The sequence below is a fragment of the Lygodium microphyllum genome, chromosome 1, assembly GCF_053477565.2.
Source record: "Lygodium microphyllum isolate KBCC chromosome 1, Lygodium_microphyllum_v1.1.10, whole genome shotgun sequence".
In the NCBI taxonomy this organism is placed as follows: domain Eukaryota; kingdom Viridiplantae; phylum Streptophyta; class Polypodiopsida; order Schizaeales; family Lygodiaceae; genus Lygodium; species Lygodium microphyllum.
The window spans coordinates 95713218-95732466 of NC_141135.1; the positions used below are offsets into that span (position 1 = coordinate 95713218).

Sequence of the window (19249 nt, forward strand, 5' to 3'; positions counted from 1 at the left end):
CGACCATCGCGCTTGCTCATATCTTGCATGGTGACCCCCTCCTCCCACAAAATCTTAAGCTCATCGGCGATTGGCCCTAGGAGAAGGCGGGACGGTAGTTGGCTCTAGGAGATGGCACGACGAGCGGGTGACCCCCCACTGGCGAATGTGCGACGAGCGGGCGGCAGAGCGCCGCATAGGCGAGGTGGCGGGAGGAACCGAGCGGCGACGTCACCGATGGCGGCAGGCGGTTGTCACGTCGTGTGGTGACGATGGCAGCGCTGCGGCAGGGGGACCTGCGGGGTGACCAGGCTCTTCAAACACCCAGTCGGCGTGATGAGTGCTGCCGTTGGGACTGCCTAGATGGCAGTCGTAGTGCTAATTTTAGTTGCAACCTTCAAATTTTAGGCCTGGAAAGATCCTTCCTAATTGATGAACTTCCGTCTAATAAAGGCTAAGGCATCTGGTCGGTGCAGATGCGCGCACTTTCGGGTGCTAATAAAGGCTAAGGCACTTTCAGTCTAGAGACTAGGACTAATAAAAGCTAAGGCGCCCGCTGACACATGCCATATATAGACCAAAAACCGACCGAACATTTTCCATTCTCAGCCACACATCCGTCTTCCGTGCTTCTGGGACGATGTCTACACCACCTGGCACGCACCCAGGCGCTCTCCCTCTCGCTCTGCCGCCCCGTCGAAAGCTTCGGATTTCTCACGTGGAGCTATGGTCGTTTTCTTTTTTTTTCGTAAAAGCTAGAGATCTCTCTCTCTCTCTTTCTCGGATTTCTCACGTGGAGCTATGGTCGTTTTCTCTCTCTCTCTCTCTCTCTCTCTCTCTCTCTTCCCCTCCTCACTTGGAGCTAGGGCAGCTCTCTCCTCTCTGGGCTGGTGTACCGTGTCCTGCACGATGACGTCCTCTCGATCGACGACCACAGACGTCGACGCTCAGCCCAGCCCATCGAGCACTTCCAGGGCACGATCATGGCCCCGCCTGCGTCCACACATCTCAACGACCACAGACATCACCACTGATCAGCTCAAGGACTTGCAGTACCCTGATTGCTTCAGGCACTTCGGTGCATTATATCTTCATCCATGGGCTGTTCTCTCTGTCTGGCACACACACAGAGAAAGACACACACACAACACGACCTCTTTCTCTCTCACACAAACACACAACACGCCCCCCTCCCCCCACACACACAACACGCCCTTACGTGCGTGCACGCGTGCACACACACTCGCTGCCCCATCCTTCGAAAGGGTTGAACTAATTCTGACCTGGTGTTATGGCGGCTCTCTCCTCCCCTCTTTACCGGTGTACGATTGAGCCAGACTTGGGGTCGGGGGCAACTGGGCACCTGCCTGCGCATGCGAGGAGGCCCGTGTCCTGCACGATGGCCCCACCTGCGCGGCCCTCCCGATCGACGAGAGGCATCAAGACTCAGCTCAAGGACTTCCAGCGCCCGGATTCCTTCGGTCGCTTCGGCCGATTCGGTGGAAAATATGTTCCCGAGACGCTCATGACCGGCCTATCTGAAGTGGAGGCTGCATTCAATTTTTTCTGGGCAGATTCTGCATTCCAGGTGTGTGCTCTTATATTTCTCAGGTCATGCCTGCATTTTTGTAGTTTTTGGCCAACCAAGTTGACTGGCTGGCAACAACCATTCGTCTCAGTGTAATGCAGTATCCATCACATCTACTGAATGTCTCAATGGGGGGTGATCGATGACACTTCTTACAGTGAGCCACTTTGAGATCAGTGCTTTGGGACAAAAGTCCTCCAAAGAGATGTACATAAAATCTTTAAGAAGGATTTCACACAGGCCACAGCTGATTATCACCGGTTTACCAAGAATCTAGAGACTGCAATTTGTGTAGACTGTACCCCAAAGCCGAAAAGTTTGCAAAGTAGGGCAGCACACAGCTTTCTGTACGGATGTCAGACTGAGAGTTTAATAAATGCACAGGGCCATGGCCGCAATTTTATGTTCCAAGGCCCTCTAAGCGTGTGCTGGTTTGCATCCTTGAAAGGAAAAGGTCAACTAATTGCAAGCCTTTTTCAGGAAATATCTGCCAGGAATAACGATTTGCTTGCACTTTACAGGAAGAGCTCGCAGGAATCCTAAAAGATTACGTCGGTAGAGAATCGCCACTGTATTTTGCAGAGAGACTAACAGAACGCTACAGGCGAGGTCAAGATGGCGGGCCTCTTATTTATCTGAAAAGAGAGGATTTGAATCATACAGGTTCTCACAAGATCAACAATGCCATTGGGCAAGCTCTACTGGCTAAGCGGATAGGTAAAAGCCGTATTGTTGCAGAAACTGGAGCAGGGCAGCACGGAGTTGCCACTGCTACTGTGTGTGCTAGATTTGGGTTACAATGTGTTGTTTACATGGGTGCCAAAGATATGGAGCGACAGGCTTTTAATGTACTCAGAATGAGACTCCTTGGAGCTGAGGTCAGTATTATAAATATAGTCTTGATCAAACACGTGCTTGCTCTTCATGAAAATTTATGTATCCACCTCATGATTGACAATTCTGACACCACCTTGTAGGTACGTGCTGTCCATTCTGGCACATCTACATTGAAAGATGCGGCATCAGAAGCAATGAGAGATTTGGCCACAAATGTAGAGAGCACGCATTATATTTTGGGATCTGTAGCTGGACCTCACCCTTATCCGATGCTGGTGAGAAATTTTCATGCTGTTATTGGCAAAGAGACTCGACAACAGGCTTTAGATAAGTGGGGAGGCAAACCAGATGTTCTTGTTGCCTGTATTGGACGAGGGTCAAATGCCATGGGCTTGTTTCACGAGTTTGTGAATGATGAAGATGTAAGGTTGATTGGGGTCGAAGCAGCTGGATTTGGACTAGGTTCTGGTAAACATGCCGCCACATTGACAAAGGGAGAATGGGGGGTTTTGCATGGAGCCATGAGCTACTTACTACAGGATGATGATGGTCAAATTATAGAGCCCCATTCTATAAGTGCAGGGTATGTCAGCACATCCTTGTGTTCACAAGCTTGGCTGTTAGGTCCATCGCCCTTTTTTAATATTCCTAATACCAAGTGTTATATAGCTTACTTGATGTTGTTTTTCTTTGCTTTTTGGGATCTTCAGGCTCGATTATCCAGGTGTTGGACCAGAACACAGCTTTTTAAAAGAGATAGGCCGAGCTGAGTACTTCAGCGTCACTGATGAGGAGGCTTTGGGTGGTAAGATACTAAACAAGGCTAATGGATTGCTTGTAATTCTAATTTTACACAGGATCTCATTGCTTTTTACCATTTGGTTTTGATAGAGTCTGCTTAGATAGAAGTGAAACTAGGCTAGAATGTGTGTGCATGCGTGAGTGTAAGGGTGCATTTGTGAAGATTATTACATACATCTTTCCATTGGAGACTTGATGGCTCTAGCGAGTTTATGTTTGTTCTTATGTTCTCAACAAAATTTTTACGATGCTGATCATGCTGATAACATTACCCTTTGTCCTTTGTGACAGCTTGGTTTTGCACGAGACAAACTAATGCATGATGTCTCAGCTACCTTGCCTTTGGAACTCTTAGTTTCCCACCTTTCCACTATATTTAGTTTAGTATGTAGCAAAAGGCTTTAGGCACCATGTTTAGCCTTTAGTTGGAGAGGTTGCTGGGTGGCCCCTTTTAGGGCCTCTTTAGTTGTCTCGCGTCTCGTCCTCAGGCTTCTAAATATGCTTCACTCCACCCTTAGTTACAATTGTATCGCATCTTCTTGCATCCTTGGAGGGAGGGAGATTGGAGCAATTGTTGTTGGTCACGAATGTGATGGTGCTCTGCTGGTATTGTGTTGCACATCTCATGCTTCGTCTTGTGGATTTCATTGCATGTTGCTTTGGAGTTTCTTGTGTTCACATGCTCTTTCCTTTTGTCAATGTTCATACTTTCTCTTTTCAAACTTCTGATCATCTATGCATTCTCATATAATGGTATTTGATGCTTGGTGTCACTGGTTTTCTGCTGTTGTGTGCTATCACTGACAGTTCCCAGGTTTGAAAGCTCTGTGTTTAGTGCTGCTAGTCACTTCTACTCCTACATTGCAACTTCCTACCCCTTCCTACTTGGCTGGCGACCACTTTTCTTGCTGGCAACCTGTCTCGGGTGCTGGACAATCTCTTTTCTCAGTCTTTGGTGTTGTTTTCCCTGTGTTTTTACATGGTGGTTGGTCGTTTGGGCTAGAACTGCTTTTACAAGGCTTGTTTTCGTGTCACCCGTTGTGCTAATGACAACATTTTGCTTAATGGGCTGATTTCCATCCAGTGGCTAGTAAAAACTGTGGTTTTTCTGATCTGCACAGGCTTGCACTTTTGGTGTTTTTTGTTTTTTCATGTTTAGAGAGGGTCTCATAGGTTGTAGTGATTCTTCAGTAGCTCCACTCTCTGTCTTCTATTGAGTGCTTGTGTGAATGGATCATTAAGCTCTTGAACTCTCATTGATTGGGCTGATTTTGACCACAAAGTACCGTAGGTATTTCTCTCTAACATCTATCTTCGTTTGCTCTCATGGCACCTCAGTGATATTCTAACAATGATAAGCTTGAAGGCTCTGACTACTCACCTTGGAGTGCTGTTCTAGAGGCTTGGTTTGTGTAGTTACAAGGAATGATGTTATATCAAGCTGGCACTCCATGTATTCGAGCTTTTGCAGCTGCAAAGAGGGGTGGCAAGAAGAAGAAGATGGTGAAATGCTTCTTCTGTGGCAAGAAGGGGCATCTGCGAAAGGATTGTAATTCATTCCGTCTCATGGCACCCTTCTTTCTTTCTACCGATGACAAGCTTGAAGGCATTGACTACTCACCTTGGAGTGCTATTCTAGAGGCTTGGTTTGTGCAGTTACAAGGGAAGATGCTACCTCAAGTCGGCTTTGGAGCTCCAATGTGATGTTAGCAGAACCATCATCACATAACATGGACCATGTGAAGATTATATAGCTAATATGAGCACATGGCCTATTGTGTTTTTAGGATGGCTAGGTCTGAAGTTATGTGGCTGGGTATTAACAAGGTGATGATGTCTTTATTAGAAAGACAGACAGACAGCATGACACCTGGCTACCATTTAGGGTGTTTTATGTCAAAATGAATGGCATTGTTAGCTGATGGAAATCTTGTTGAATACGCATGTGCCAGTTTATCAGTGATGATGTAGAAGTTAATGTCTTTTAGGATGTACAACGACAGCATTGGATGGCTGCCTTGCAGGGTGAACATGATCATACATTATGATACAATCAGTAGGCTGTCTCCAACTTTGCTATAGCTGTTCATAGTAGTACAACAAATGACTCTTTTGCTTTGCATTCACATGTGCTCCTCTCTCAATCCCACGAGAAGAACAGATCATAAGGAGCCTTGAGAGTCTACTTATGGTGATAATATGCTTTCTTCTTGGTTCTGGTTTAATAATTGTCAAATTGACTAGTATTTATTATATTTTTGTATAAAGCTTGTTAAGTGAGAAATATTTGATAGTGAAATAGACTTTTTGGCTTACAGGATCCTAACTGCTAACTTCTCATTTTCCTTATGCATTGCAGCATTTGAGAGAGTATCAAAACTGGAGGGCATCATACCAGCCTTAGAGACTTCGCATGCGTTGGCTTTCTTGGAGAGATTGTGTCCAACCTTGAAGCCTGGCACAAAAGTTGTAGTAAACTGTAGTAGTCGAGGCGACAAAGATCTTGATACAGCAAGCAAGATTTTGAAATTCTAAGTTGTCGCTTGCAGGATTGTATTTAAGCACAGACAACACATGGAAAGTGTGTTTGGGGTTGCTTTTGGTCTGCACCAGATGGTGGTATGATGCTGCAGTCTGAATCACTTCAAGAAGATATTTGGGAGCCATGAATTTGAAGAGAAAGTTGTGTGGACAAAAGCTTTAGATATCCATCTAGCAAACGTGCAAGATGGGATGCCTTCTCTGCATTGAGAATATTGGGATATACAAGATGTACTCTAGAAATGTGTGCGTGAATGTTCTTTGGACATAGATTCATATTTTTTGAACATGTTTCCTCATGTGAAATATTACAAGGGAGATCAAAGAAAGCCAAACGGCACTTTTCTAGACTGTTCTGTTTCGGTACAACTGCAGTATAGTATGTGTATTTCCAAGTTGTTATGGTAGCTCATGTCTGCTATGCAGCCTAAATAAGACAGCTGAAGAGGTTTAGACTATTTCCTCTTTCATCGTTTGCTACTTAGGATAGGGGGACCTGTTGCATAACACCTTGTTTCTGCTCCATGATTGGCTTTACTATAATATGTTAAATGGTTCCATAGTCATGGGCTAAGGGAGTACACTATCCCAACCCCACAAATATCTTCTTTCCCAGTCCTTGATGCATTGTTTGGGTATACAATGAAGTGTCTGCCTCTACTTCAACAAAAGACCTGCCCAGTTAGATACAATGGCGAATAGTATTTATGCTTAAACCTTTACTATAATACTCAAGCATTAGATGACACGATGCCAAAACACCTTTAAATTGCTCTGTTTAATTTTGTGCTCTGGTATTTATGGAGCTTTGTTTACAACTTTATAAGGTGTTTGTGTTATAATATCTTTTGTAAGGGTCCTTGGAAGTACTCCTAGTGAGTAGTGGCACACAACTAAATCGTATGAGTGTTTGACCTTATGCTGATGGGCAATTACTTTGTTTGCAATGCTGTATTTGAGCAAAGATATAGTGCAATCAATTCAAGATAATGCCTAGTGCTATCATTTGACAATGAGGTGGTTGAAATCATCTTAGCAAAAAGTAACGTCCCAAGTAACTAGTATGAAACAACATCCATATGTTGTATGCAGTAGTATTCGTCGCTGTGTGAATTTAGTTTTGTTGTTATCATATCTTCATCTCTCTTGATCACTGACAAAAGTGAGGGACATGGTTTGATACAGAAGATGCAACCCAATCAAGGGTCAAGAGAGCTATTGCAGATCTAGATTGATTGCACCAATATTGAGATAGGGTTTCTGTATACCGATTGTATACAAGCATACATGTTTGTGCTACCGGATTATTGTTAAGATCTATGGTCAACTTGTCAAAACACAGAATTTCCTGGCTTTCCGGCTCTATCAGGAGTACTTTTCAAAATTGAAGTTGAGAAGACTGTTGTCTAAAGAGAAGGACCAAACCTTGGCATATCTAGTAGCTTCCCACCCTCACTTATGCCTATACCACTCAAGCTGAGGTCTTACTTGCCAGCTGCTCAATCTCGTTGGTCACCATGGTGATCAAGTCACTTGATCCTGCAGCAATGTTATGCCTAATGTATCTGCAATGAATGGGGCCCTTGCTAGCAACTGTAGTCCTAACTGACAACCGTCCTAGTGTAGCACTTTAGACGTGACATGCAAGATGAAACTCATCTCAATGACCCACCTAGCTTCGATAGCATTGGGCCAGTTGCCCCCGAATTAATGTCTCTTCTTGTACCAGCCTTGACAAAGCAGTCCCCGTATCAATTCTCTACTTCATGAAGAAGCAACTCTCCAATACAGTGATGTTGGCTGAATTCTGATTTCTAACGACTTAGGGTACATGAAATTCCATGGTTACATTCTTTGATAATCGGCAAGTACAGGATGTGGTGCCCTAATCAGTTTTTGATTCTGCAGAAGTCACACCTAGTACATCTTGATTCTTCTGCTGATATCCATGGACAAACATGAGGAAATAGTTACTCATTGCTCGATACTATAGCGTGAGGTTTTGATCAAACTAGCTTTGAAGGAGTCGGGGTCCTTGAGGACAACTATCAAACCAGCTCGGGACCAGGCCTTAGGGGTTATCATGTTCAACTGGCTAGTATAGCTGGTCGTGTTTGAGGTTTAGAAGCCATGATAAGTGCTGAAAGATCGTTTTCTGAAGATAATAGAGAGCTATACATGGGCATCTGCGGTCATGCGACAACACAGAACCCTAGTGTGTTCGTCTATGCTATCATGTTTTCCCCTATGTGTAGCCCCATGATCTGGAAATGGAAAATGGCACAAGATCCTTACTTTTCTACCCAGGGCGAGTCAAGCTCCACGAGAATGCATCGCAAGAAGATACACAAGAAAGATAGGAAGAAGCTTCGCAGGATTAAGCATAACAAAATAGTTTGCTCCAATGTCACGGATATGCAGCCTCCCGCAGAGGCCGAGAAAAGATCCATCCTGGAATGGGTGGAGATGATGCGCCTGAATCATGGCTTTCCTACCAGCAGCTGTGGCACTGATCAGTATGCAGCTGTGGCATTGATCAGTATGCACCTTTAGAGATCGTGGGTCGTTTGACTAATGCTTATGGGAGTCCAATCAAAGTCACCATTGATGCTGATGAGGCCCATAAGAGTGGAGGGCAATCTAATGGAGATTTGCCGAAGCAATCTCTTGGGTTCCTCCGCTCATGTTAGTGACGACGTATCTAGATGATTTTTTCATGTTCAACAATGGTAATGGGATACTGCTAGCAGTTAATTGACTCCAGTGGTTGGAAATGAAGTCGATGGCCACATGCAAAAGTACTACTTAGTTTTTCTAGGCATTGGCATGGGCAATGCACTGTCAATCATGACATAAAGTATATGGCTCTACACCAAGCCCCTTTTGGATGGATGGATGGATGTCAAAGTAAGGGTCAATAACTCAAGTCCTTTAGACCAAAGTCCAAGATTTGGCTATACCTTGAGTGGTGCATGCATGTCGGCTTAGACACCCGATGCTCCATATGTATCCACATTTGGGAAGATGCCAATTCAGAGAGAGACATTAAGTCCCTTATTTGTTCAGTTGTAATGAACACTCTCTGCCCCCATATGAGGCATAGGAGTTACTCTTTGTCAAAGTCATGTTAGAAGACATCAATCCGGTCCATCATGTCCCAAAATAAGATAGGTTAAGGGCATGGCTAAAGTCCATATTCATGTATGTGAATGCACTTAATATAACTACCAACATACTAATATAAATAGGGGTCCTCCCATGCCAAGGATATCCTATTCTCATCTCATCTTGGGTGTTACAATATGTAACTTACAATGTGTATCCAAAAACATTCGTGCCATTCATATATAATGCTTTTACAAGTTAATGATTACTAATAATTTTTGGCACAAAAAAAAGATTTGAACTCATTTGTATTGGAAGGGGTCTAGCGTGATTAGCTTTTTAGGGCCTAGCCTTATTGTTCATAGGCTCTTGAGAAAAGTCTTAGGTGACCTTACCAATACACTCTTCAGTTGACTCCCACTTGCCATTTTTTGGCTTCTTTGCAACTTTGCCTCAAGTAGCGTTGAGCTCTTTAGCAATTCAACAATAGTTTGCCATTCCTTTTCTCTTTTTCTATTAACATCAATAATTTAGCATTTGAGGTTATTCGATAAGCTCTTTGAGCGACTCCATCTCATTTGTAGAAGGCCTTGTGCTACTCTTGTGTCATTGTGATTAGTATTATGTGTATGAGTTCTCGATTTTCCCTTCATGAACTAGCCCTCATATTTGTCTCCCACAAGCTAGTGCTTGTAATGAAAGGCTTATTTGTCTGATTGACTTTCCTTTTTTAGAATGTTATGTACATGCACTCACTCTCTCAATCTCTTGCACACTCTCAATAGATATTGATGCCTCAAGTAGTCCACAAGTTGTAGAAGAGGGGAGAAAGAAGAGGAGGGGATGAATAGAATGCAAGAGAGAGCTTCATTCTCCAAGTCCTCTCTCTCTCTCTCTCTCTCTCTCTCTCTCTCTCTCTCTCTCTCTCTCTCTCTCTCTCTCTCTCTCTCTCTCTCTCTCTTTTATACAGAGGGTTTTCTTGGCGAGTTGTCTTAACCCTTGGCCACTTTTTCATGTTCGGTCACTTCATTCTACATTGCCTATGACTCTATTGATAGACGAACTTGTTGAATTTTCAATTCACAATTGTCAATTTTTGTGTATATGAGTGTGTACAATGAATAGAAAAATAAAAGATAAAATGTGACTTTGGAAGATTTTACAATTCCAGAGAGCTCGGCTCTTACTTTCATTTTCAAATATATGACATCTGTTTAAAATAGTGATTAATTGTGAGATTTTACTTTTTCACCACATGCAAAATTTTCAGTGCATGTGATGTAGCTTTTTTGATTTTTCAAAAACTATATTGTTTGGAATGTCTAGAACTCCATTTATGTGCAACTACTCTTGGTTCCTTCTACCGCGGTCCACTAGCTAGTCCTTTGACTTGTCCTCTTCTATTGCTTCTCTTGGTCCACTGACTAGTCTTGTTTGACTCCTTTGATTTTTCTTTTTTTCAAAGTGTATTTTTAAATTTTGTGTGCCCTTTTTGCAGCCTTCTCTGATTGGGTTAAGATTATCCCCTCTATTCATGAATCCCAATCCCTTGACACATCAATTTGAGATAGATAATGATAGCAATATTTAGGACTTCAATGCTAAGGATGTGAAAGATGAAGAGGTAATGGTTCACATGGGAATTGCTAAGGGTGAGCATGGATATTGATGGTTTTTCAAGATGTCTTAATTTAGGTATACCTAAAATAAAAGATCATGCTCTCTCCATGAGAGTAGTTTCTATCTTGCAAGTGCTCGCACAATGTGATTTGGAGATGGAATAACACTAGGGAAGCCAAAACCTCCTTAGGATATATCCAACATATGAGGGTCCAATTGGTGTAGTAGTGATTTATGTAGTCAAACTTAGGGTAATAGGTCTTCCAAGCAATCTTGGGGTGTCTTGCCCTTGATATGATTTGAATTTTGATGTGGGAAAAATGGGATAGGGGGTCATAGATGGAGTTGACTAATGGAGACCCTTGAACACTTCTAACTTGAGGGCCCCTAAGTACAATGCTCAGTGAGTGCATCCAACTAAAAGTGGGATTTCACTCTCTTGTATTACTTTTTTTATCTTTTTCTTCTCGCTCTCTCTTTCTTTTGATGTGATATACTCATTGGCAAGGCATCATAGAGTTTGACTAAGGCAGGCCATGCTCATCACCTAATCCCTTATGGCTAATAGCATCAGGATGGAAGATCATGGAAGAAAGGGATGAGAGAAATGGTTGAATTAACTCTCAGTAATGTCTTCTAAGATCTCCAATCAATATGATGAGAAGAATGCCACATAGAGGTTGAGTTTATCCATGGTAGCTTGGTGAATTTCCACATTTACATAAAAGAATGAGGATGCTAGTTGTTTATCATGCATCATTTGCTTTTATTGAAGTAGTAATATGAGTAGCAAAGGTAATTGCAAGTTACTAGGAATGAGGGATCTGGACAGTTTGCAAAAGTCCCAACAACGTCATAGAATGAAGATATCATGTCCATGGTTGGAACAAGCAGGAAAAGTTAGGGTGCATGCAATTTATATTTGTTATCTTTGGGACTTTCAAGATCACGTGCCTTTTTGGATTAAAATAGCACCATGCCAAATTGGGTGCATGTTAGCCCCTCACTCTCTTCATTCTACATGAGGCGAACCATGCATGATAATTTGTGATTAAAATATTTCTTCTCTATTTTGGTTGGACTTTACAGACATCCTTTAGCCTAAGTGTGTATTTATCCCTCCAAGCTTTGGCTTTCTTGGTTGATTTGCTAAATTCCGCTCAATCAATTTGATTAAACCATATCCTAATTGTGAAAATACTTATGTTAATAAGCTTCTCAATGATGGAGATGCATAGTATCCTCCTAAGGTTTAGTAGAATCATCAAGTTAGAAGTGATATGGATATGGACCTTAACTTGTGTAGACTTTAATTATTTAGCTAGCCTTCAATTTCTCCAAGCCCATGAAGTTTTGGCATGTTGGGTGTTACATTAGGCATATATTGGGTTGTGCATTGAAATATCTTTAGCATATGACTAATAACCTTTGGGTTAGGTTATGGTAATCTTATATTGGGTTCCCCACCAATGTGCTCCTCATTATGCTATTGGGATTTGTCTTCATGATCAACATCCCCTTGGTCTCATCAAACACTAGAGGCGGTGAGGCCATTATGGGCGATTCTAGTATTTTTCAAGGTTTCTGCTCTACTAATTTTGGTCTTCTAGTATTGATGGACCTATTGGTGTTGTAGTACAACCCATGTCTCCGATCTCCCAATTGGCTTGGGTGCTTTGGTTCCAAAGTTATGTTGGGGAGTTGCTTCAACCTTTGCCAAATTCCTTTGCAAGATCCTTATATCAACTTACCATTAGGGAAAATATGGAGAAAAAAAGGACCCTTTAGCTTAGGAGTTACTGACTTTCTTAATGACTAGAGATTTGAGGTGGGTCAATGGGAGAGGGGATAGTGTGCATATTTTATCCACTCCATTTTTCCCCTTGGGTCCACCATAAGGAGGCTTGTCCCCTCTACCTCCACCTCAACAACATGCCCCCCATCTTAAGTGGGCTTCTTTTTTATAGATTCAATAGATTGTGATCTATCTTGGTCATTTGATAGATTGATTGGTGGGGATGTGTAGGAGGTTCTGATTCAACAGCAACATAGGCACAACAAGCTAGCTACTAGGAAATCAAAGGCTCACAAAATTCATCTTACATATGTCAATGGATTGATGGATAAAATTTCCCCTAAAAAGTAGTACAAGGAGTCCTTTTTTACAGAGAGTCCTTTCTCTCCACATATTTTCAAATATGTGGTCTCTGATTGGCACTTTCTGCCTTCTATTAGAGGTTTAGTCTACAATCCAAGGGATTCTTTTACATCTAATAAAAGCCTCTTGTAATTGCCATAAATATTCTAGAATTTTCTACCTAAACTTCAAGAATATTGTCACTATAAATTTGGGCATTATCAATTATAGCTCTATAGGCTACTCTTTTCCAAAGGGCTCAACCATATCCCCAAAAGAGCTTTTGATGTTATTGAAGCAAAGAGTTTCTTGAAGGATGGTTTTTTGGAATTTTTCCAATTACTCAATATTAATGGAACTATACTACTATGCCTATTTGACAACTATCTTGACAACAAGTTCTCAACATTGTGTTTTGAAGAAATTGTTTATGAGGATTAGGGGATGGAATTAAAGTCTCTATGTAAGGATTTTGATATTGCATGCATAGACAAGGCTGCTAATAACCCTTTAGCTTTTTGTAAAAATTTGCTTAGGGATTTGGATTTGGAAAGGTTTAACGGTAAGGACTGCAAATATATAGACATGGATAGAGAGCTACTCGCTAATAACATTCAATAGTGTAACATTCAATATCTTATGTGTACTTTTAAAGCACACAAAAATGAATTTCAATGGCTTACAAATGAAGCCCACTCTCTTTTCTTAACTTTTCTCTTAAATTGGATGAATAGTTAATGCCTGCAATGATACAATGAAATGTATCACAACTAAGCTTAATGAGCAACTCTACTTAATTTCATGCATGAAATCCAATCCTATTGGCCCATCAACTCTAGATAAGAGGCATTTATCAACCTACCTATATCCATTTTTAGTTGTTGCTCTCTTGATATAACAAAATGTCATGAAAATATTCCACACAATGGTGACTATGGTTTGATCAAAGTTATTGATAATATTGTAACTATGATTTTTAGGCATAATAAAGCCAATTTCCTCTTTATTGAGAATGACCACTCTAAAGCTTCATGGACCTCCCTTAAAAGGACAAGAAGCTCTAAGTTTGGATGATTGTATTTCTCTCCATGAATGGATTATCTCAATAACTCCTAGATTTCTTTTGTTGGTACTATAAAAAGGTAATCTCCTGGGATCCCCATGGGATTTAGTCACTTACCTGTATGATGGAACTTATACTTTTTCTTCTTCAAATACAATTTTTGCAAAAACTTAAGTGCTTGATAAAGATTTGACATCCTCAAGCACTTCATCCACACCTTTAGATTCTATGATGGCATTCTATTGGTGGTGAATAAAAAGGATAAGATTCCTTTCAAATGTATTCAATGCATACATTGTAGTAGTAATAGACCTTCCTTCTGGTCACATAAGAGGGAAAGTTAGTGATGCAAAAGAAGAGATGTCAGGGCCTCAGATGGCTAAAAAGCGAAGTGCTAAGGTGGGGAGTACCCCAACCCAAAGTGCCAACTTGAAGCCATAAAAAAGGTGAAGGAATGGGTAAGGGAGGCCTAGGAGCACCTAAAGGATACTGAACCCATACTAGAGGATGAGATTGATGATCTCTCAAGCATAAGCACACCGATCTCCCCCGATGACCAATATCAAGGGAGGCGATGGCACCCCAAACTGGTAGCCTAGAGAAAGTCAAAATGCTCCGAGCCAGCAAACCAGTCAAGGCCATTGGCCAAGGACCATAGAATTAGGAGAGAGGCAAGTGACTAACAACCTCCTCAATACATTGCTGGCCACCCCTGTAACTCTAAGCTTAGGCGACCTGCTTAGGCAGCATCCAACACTATGGCTAGAGCTAAAACAGTGGGTTGAAGAACCAAATGAGCCAACTGCTGCAGACTTGCCTGAGCATGATGCAGAAACTCAAATATCGAGCCTGACGCTACACTGTACTTATATTGTATTCCAACAATTAGTCTTGTGGCACTTTCAAGAAAATTCAGATGCTTCTACAAATATTCACTTATAATGAGTTTGAAAATGCTAAATTATGGAGACTTTTACATGCTCCCTTAATGACCAACCATCCTCTTCTAAATTTTGATCTACAATAGCTGATAACTCTTACGTTATACTAATTATTGGTGGATACCTCAATGAGCACATTGAAGGGGTGGTAGTCCCTCAAGTACCACACCTGTTCAGGCTCTCAACACATGAGCTATGGATGGATATTTAGTTGAAGGAGATAGTTGTTTTTTAAGCCTTTTATATTCTACATGGTGAAGGGATAAGGTAAAGGGAAGAGAATAGGAAAAGAGAACCTTGGCAAGACGCCCGGTCATGTAAAAAAGGGGATGGGTGCCCAAGGGATTTAGGGCTTGTATATAAACTCAAAAAGTGAATGGCAAGGACATTCTTGGTGTGTGGCAAAAGTAGCTCTCTTCTTCTTCTCTTCTTCTCTTCTTCTCCTCTTGCTTGTGCATGTGCTTGAGAGAGGGAGTGTGAGAGTGTGAGGGAGTGAGTGTGTGAGGGTGAGGGACCATGGTGGAGAAGCTCTTCATCTTTTCCTCTCTTATTTTCTTCTCTTCTCTTCTCTTGTCTCGCACGTGAGACTATGGTGGATGAAGCTTGACGATAGAGGGTTGATCTTGCTTGAGCTCGCATCATAGATTGTGGAGCTACCAGAGTAGTGCTTGAGGGAGGAGGATACTCATTCTGGCATCAAGGTAAGCTCACTACACTTGTAGGGTCGGAGACGTGTCGGCTAGGTGAGAGGTAGCCATTAGATCTGACTTGAAATACTCAAAACAATAAGCGGTCCATGGGTCTTTGCGGTCGAGCCTGAGCTCCCACTTCATTTTGGTTCCATTGCCCGACCAACGGATTCAATCTTGAGCACTTGCGCACTTCAAATCAAGTGTCCAAGTAGGGTTTCACCCTGAACTGGTGCTTGATGTAGGTAGGAGATTTGGGAGTTCAATCTTCAAAGAAGCAAGTAAGTATTATGAGTTTTTAATGATTAGGCAAGTAGGATAAATCATTTTAGTACTTGACCTTTGATTTTTGTTGCATTTAGAGTAGGATAGGACCAAGAAATTGAAGTGAATCACTTTAGGGTTGCTATTGTAAACAAGCCCAAAATAGGGCAAAAAGAAAGGAAAAAAGGGTTTGAAATCCATCGACAAGGCAAGAGCACGAACAGGGCAACACTCGGGTACTAGAATGAGGGGTTAAAACCCCAAGGAAGACGGGGTGAAGGCTCAGTTTCAGTCTTAGTAGAGTGAGAGAGAGAGGGAGAGGGAGAGGGAGAGGGAGAGAGAGAGAGAGAGAGAGAGAGAGAAGAGAGAGTTCTAGGGCAAAGCATGGATCGATCATCGCGTACGAGTGCTTGCCAACTGCGTCGGTATATACAAACCTTGTCCCTTATCTACTCTTGCATTCTGGAAGTTTGTGTGGCTTGGCATGCCCAGAATCATTACCGGAAATTCGATTTTCACCTCATCTGAAACCACGGCTGTTGGAATCAAACGCACTTGATTTGGTCTAATTCTCAGAATTGGGGTCAGATGCCTAATTTTGGATAATCAAAAGGTCCAATTTTGAAAATTGGACCACTCGAAAATCACCCAACTCGTCTAACCAGACACGTCGCTCATCCGATTCGGACGATTAAACAATCGAATAATCAGATAATCAAACCATTGACAATCAGATGATTGGGAATCGGACACTTGGACCTATTGAAATCAAACAGCCCAATTTTGATAATCAATCACCTGGAAGTCGGACACTGTAAATTGGATGAGAAGCTGATAGGAAAATCTACCAGATCCAGCGCATCTCGAGCTAGGTAGAGCACCTCTCGCAGCAGTAGGGAAACCTTTCGACGGCCTTCCAGACACATTTGACAGCTCATAGAGCCTCTTGACTACAAAAAGTGTGACCTGACGACCTAAAAGCAATAGCTAGTGAATCCGCTAGCTATCCACCCATTTAGAGCCCCAAATTGACCCACAGACCCCGAATTACACACTAACCAAGCTAAGAGATATAGTAGAGGCCCTAGAGAACCCATAAGAGTGGCTAGTAATTGCACTTAGAGCCATATTTGGCCAAAAACAGAACAAGGAGAGAGTGATAACATCATTCATCATCCTGCATTCGCACCCCACATTGTTTGTCCTTGGAAGCGGACTTGAAAGTTGAAAGCCCGATTTTGTACCATGCATGAAAGCCGATCATACCTAGAATGGAGATTGATCCCACATGCATCCCTAGGTCACTTGGACCTTTTGTAACCCACCCACCAAAAGTGATGCTCTTGTCCATTACGTGGAGAAACCAACCAATGAAAAGGCATATGTGAACCCTTACACCTCGTACAACAAAGAGGGAAACCCATTCTCATGGACTATCGACCAGTGTCGGTGATGGCATTAGGCAGAGGTAGGGATAGAGGCATGGGAGGGAAAAACCAAGAGCCATCCACTGTTGGACTTGCAATCACCCAGAACATATATCTTCGTGTTGCCCTAAGAGAGAGCAAGCCAATAGAGAGAAGGCTAACCTCAAATGCCCAGAGTGTAGAATCACCATATGTTTGTCATTTGATTGCCCTAGAGAAGGAAAACATCCTCTACTTCAGTAATCATGCCATCAGTGCCATTGAGGATGCTCAGAGTTGAAAGACTTGGCACAGAGGCTACGCCCATCCTATTTCATGTTACCACCCCAGTGAAGAAAACCGGCATATCACTGCTAGGGCCTAGTAACCTAGACACAGCCTCAATAGGCAAAAAGAGTCGTAGGCGAAGGAAGTAGAGAACAGAGGCAAAGGCCACACTTAAGACAGAGAGTACCACGACACTTCCCACGGGAAAAAGAGTCAGAGCTCCTCCGAAGACTACAGAAAAAGGGAGTGCTAAGGTTGGGGAGTACCCTATCCCAAAGCGCCAACTTAAAGCCATAGATAAGGCCAAGGAGTGGGTGAGAGAAGCCCAAGAGCACTTAAAGCATGCAGAGCCCATTTTAGAAGATGAAATTGATGAGCTCTCTAGTGCGAGCACATCGGTTTCGCAGACTGAACTGATGTCAAGAGACGCATATGCACCACAGACTAGCATCGCATAGCCAAAGCCTAGGCGCCATGGGCCAGCAAAGTAGCCAAGACCATTGGCCAAGAAGCATGGAATTAGGAGGGAAGCAGGAAGCTGGCAACCTTCTTGACGCTAGTGTCAACCCCTATGCCTTTGCGCTTAGGAGAACTGCTTAAGCAGCACCCAACATTGTGGTAGAAGTTGAAGAAATGGGTGGAAGGACCAATTGAGTAGGGGTGGGGCAGCTCACCTGCATGACCTCAATGCAATGACTCACATACGGAGTGCTTAACATTGCACTCAGTACCCAAGTCCTTACATGTTAATGCCTTCTGGGAAGACATTGAGATGCATGTGGTCTTGCCCGTTCTGGTGCTAGGAGACCCTACAAGGAAAGGAATCATAGACATGGGAGTAGGAGTTAGTGTACTTAGCCTCGTAGTGCTCCATGCTTGGGGTAACCCACCTGTTGAGAATGCCAGGTTCAATGTCACACTTGCCAATGGGATGAATGTTAAGCCATTTGGGGTATTGAAGAATTGGCCATTGAAGATTGCAGGAATCCACTTTTTAGTGGATTTCATCATCACATGAAGGGGTTAGACTACAACATCTTGCTAGGCCGACCTTGGATACGAAATGCACGAATCATAGAAGATTGGGGCAACAATCTGATCTTCTTGAGCAATCGAACGAAAACATAGGGTAGAGATGGATACTTGGGGAGACCACACCAGTCAACCTGGATACCATTTCCACCATGCTAAAGGGTGACGCTCAAGTTAGCAAATCTTACAAGCTGCTAATGAAGTATATCCCTTGCCCTGAGGATGAGCCAGACGGGATGCATGTGCTAGCCATGATCAATTTTCCATTCTTAGACAATGAAGAGGAATACGAGCCCACAAATGAGCCCTTAATACCTTTACGCATGATGGCTAGAAGCTTTTGTAGCTTACCCAACCCTATCACATTCCATGTCCTAAATGACAAGCGAGAGCTCCATGAGATCTTAGAGTACTTGGCGGACAAGCTAGGTGGCAACCCATCTGCTAGGTGGCATGATGGACGAACCGAACTGGAAATGGACCAAGGTACATGATCTGAACCTGATGTACAATTGGACCTTGGTCACAGATGAGAAGAAAGAGGAGTGTAGAAACCTAGGAGATGATGAGCAGTCAGAAAAGGATAGTTCAGATGACGAGTACGAGGATTGATGTTTCTCCAAGGAAGAGAGTGAGGAAAGATTAACATGATAGAGTATGACACTAATGGACATGAGATTGAGAAAATATGAGTAGACTCCAAGTCACGAGAATGGAGCACCTTTAGAATTGAGAGAGGAATCATGCAAACAAGGTGCTATCGCACATGGTTGGAGCACACATGAGCGATTGACTACAAATAGACAAGGCTCACCCAACCTAGTGTCGCATTGCTACTCAGGACAGAATCATCTTCGGAGCTATGAACACTAGGAGAGACTCCCTCTTCTAGCGAAGACAGAGAGTTTGACTCAGAGTCAGAAGTAAGCTCAGATAGCAACCCGAAGATACCCGACTA

General features: G+C 42.7%; 1 protein-coding gene across 1 annotated transcript; it reads left to right on the forward strand.

Moving 5' to 3' along the window:
* The first annotated feature begins 802 nt into the window (after window positions 1–802).
* On the forward strand, window positions 803–6273 carry LOC148041429 (tryptophan synthase beta chain 1-like). Its single transcript, XM_087679335.1, has 5 exons — window positions 803–1567; window positions 2089–2445; window positions 2545–2987; window positions 3115–3209; window positions 5565–6273. The coding sequence occupies exons 1-5, from the start codon at window positions 1271–1273 to the stop codon at window positions 5738–5740; spliced, it is 1368 nt and encodes a 455-aa protein (XP_087535461.1). The 5' UTR covers window positions 803–1270; the 3' UTR covers window positions 5741–6273.
* Window positions 6274–19249: the final 12976 nt, after the last annotated feature.

Bases quoted from the DNA above. Each gene is read 5' to 3' on its own strand.
- LOC148041429 (XM_087679335.1), top strand. From the start codon at position 1,271: ATGGCGGCTCTCTCCTCCCCTCTTTACCGGTGTACGATTGAGCCAGAC. The intron at 2,446-2,544 runs GTCAGTATTATA...ACCACCTTGTAG, and splicing joins TGAGACTCCTTGGAGCTGAG to GTACGTGCTGTCCATTCTGG. The intron at 2,988-3,114 runs GTATGTCAGCAC...TGGGATCTTCAG, and splicing joins CCCCATTCTATAAGTGCAGG to GCTCGATTATCCAGGTGTTG.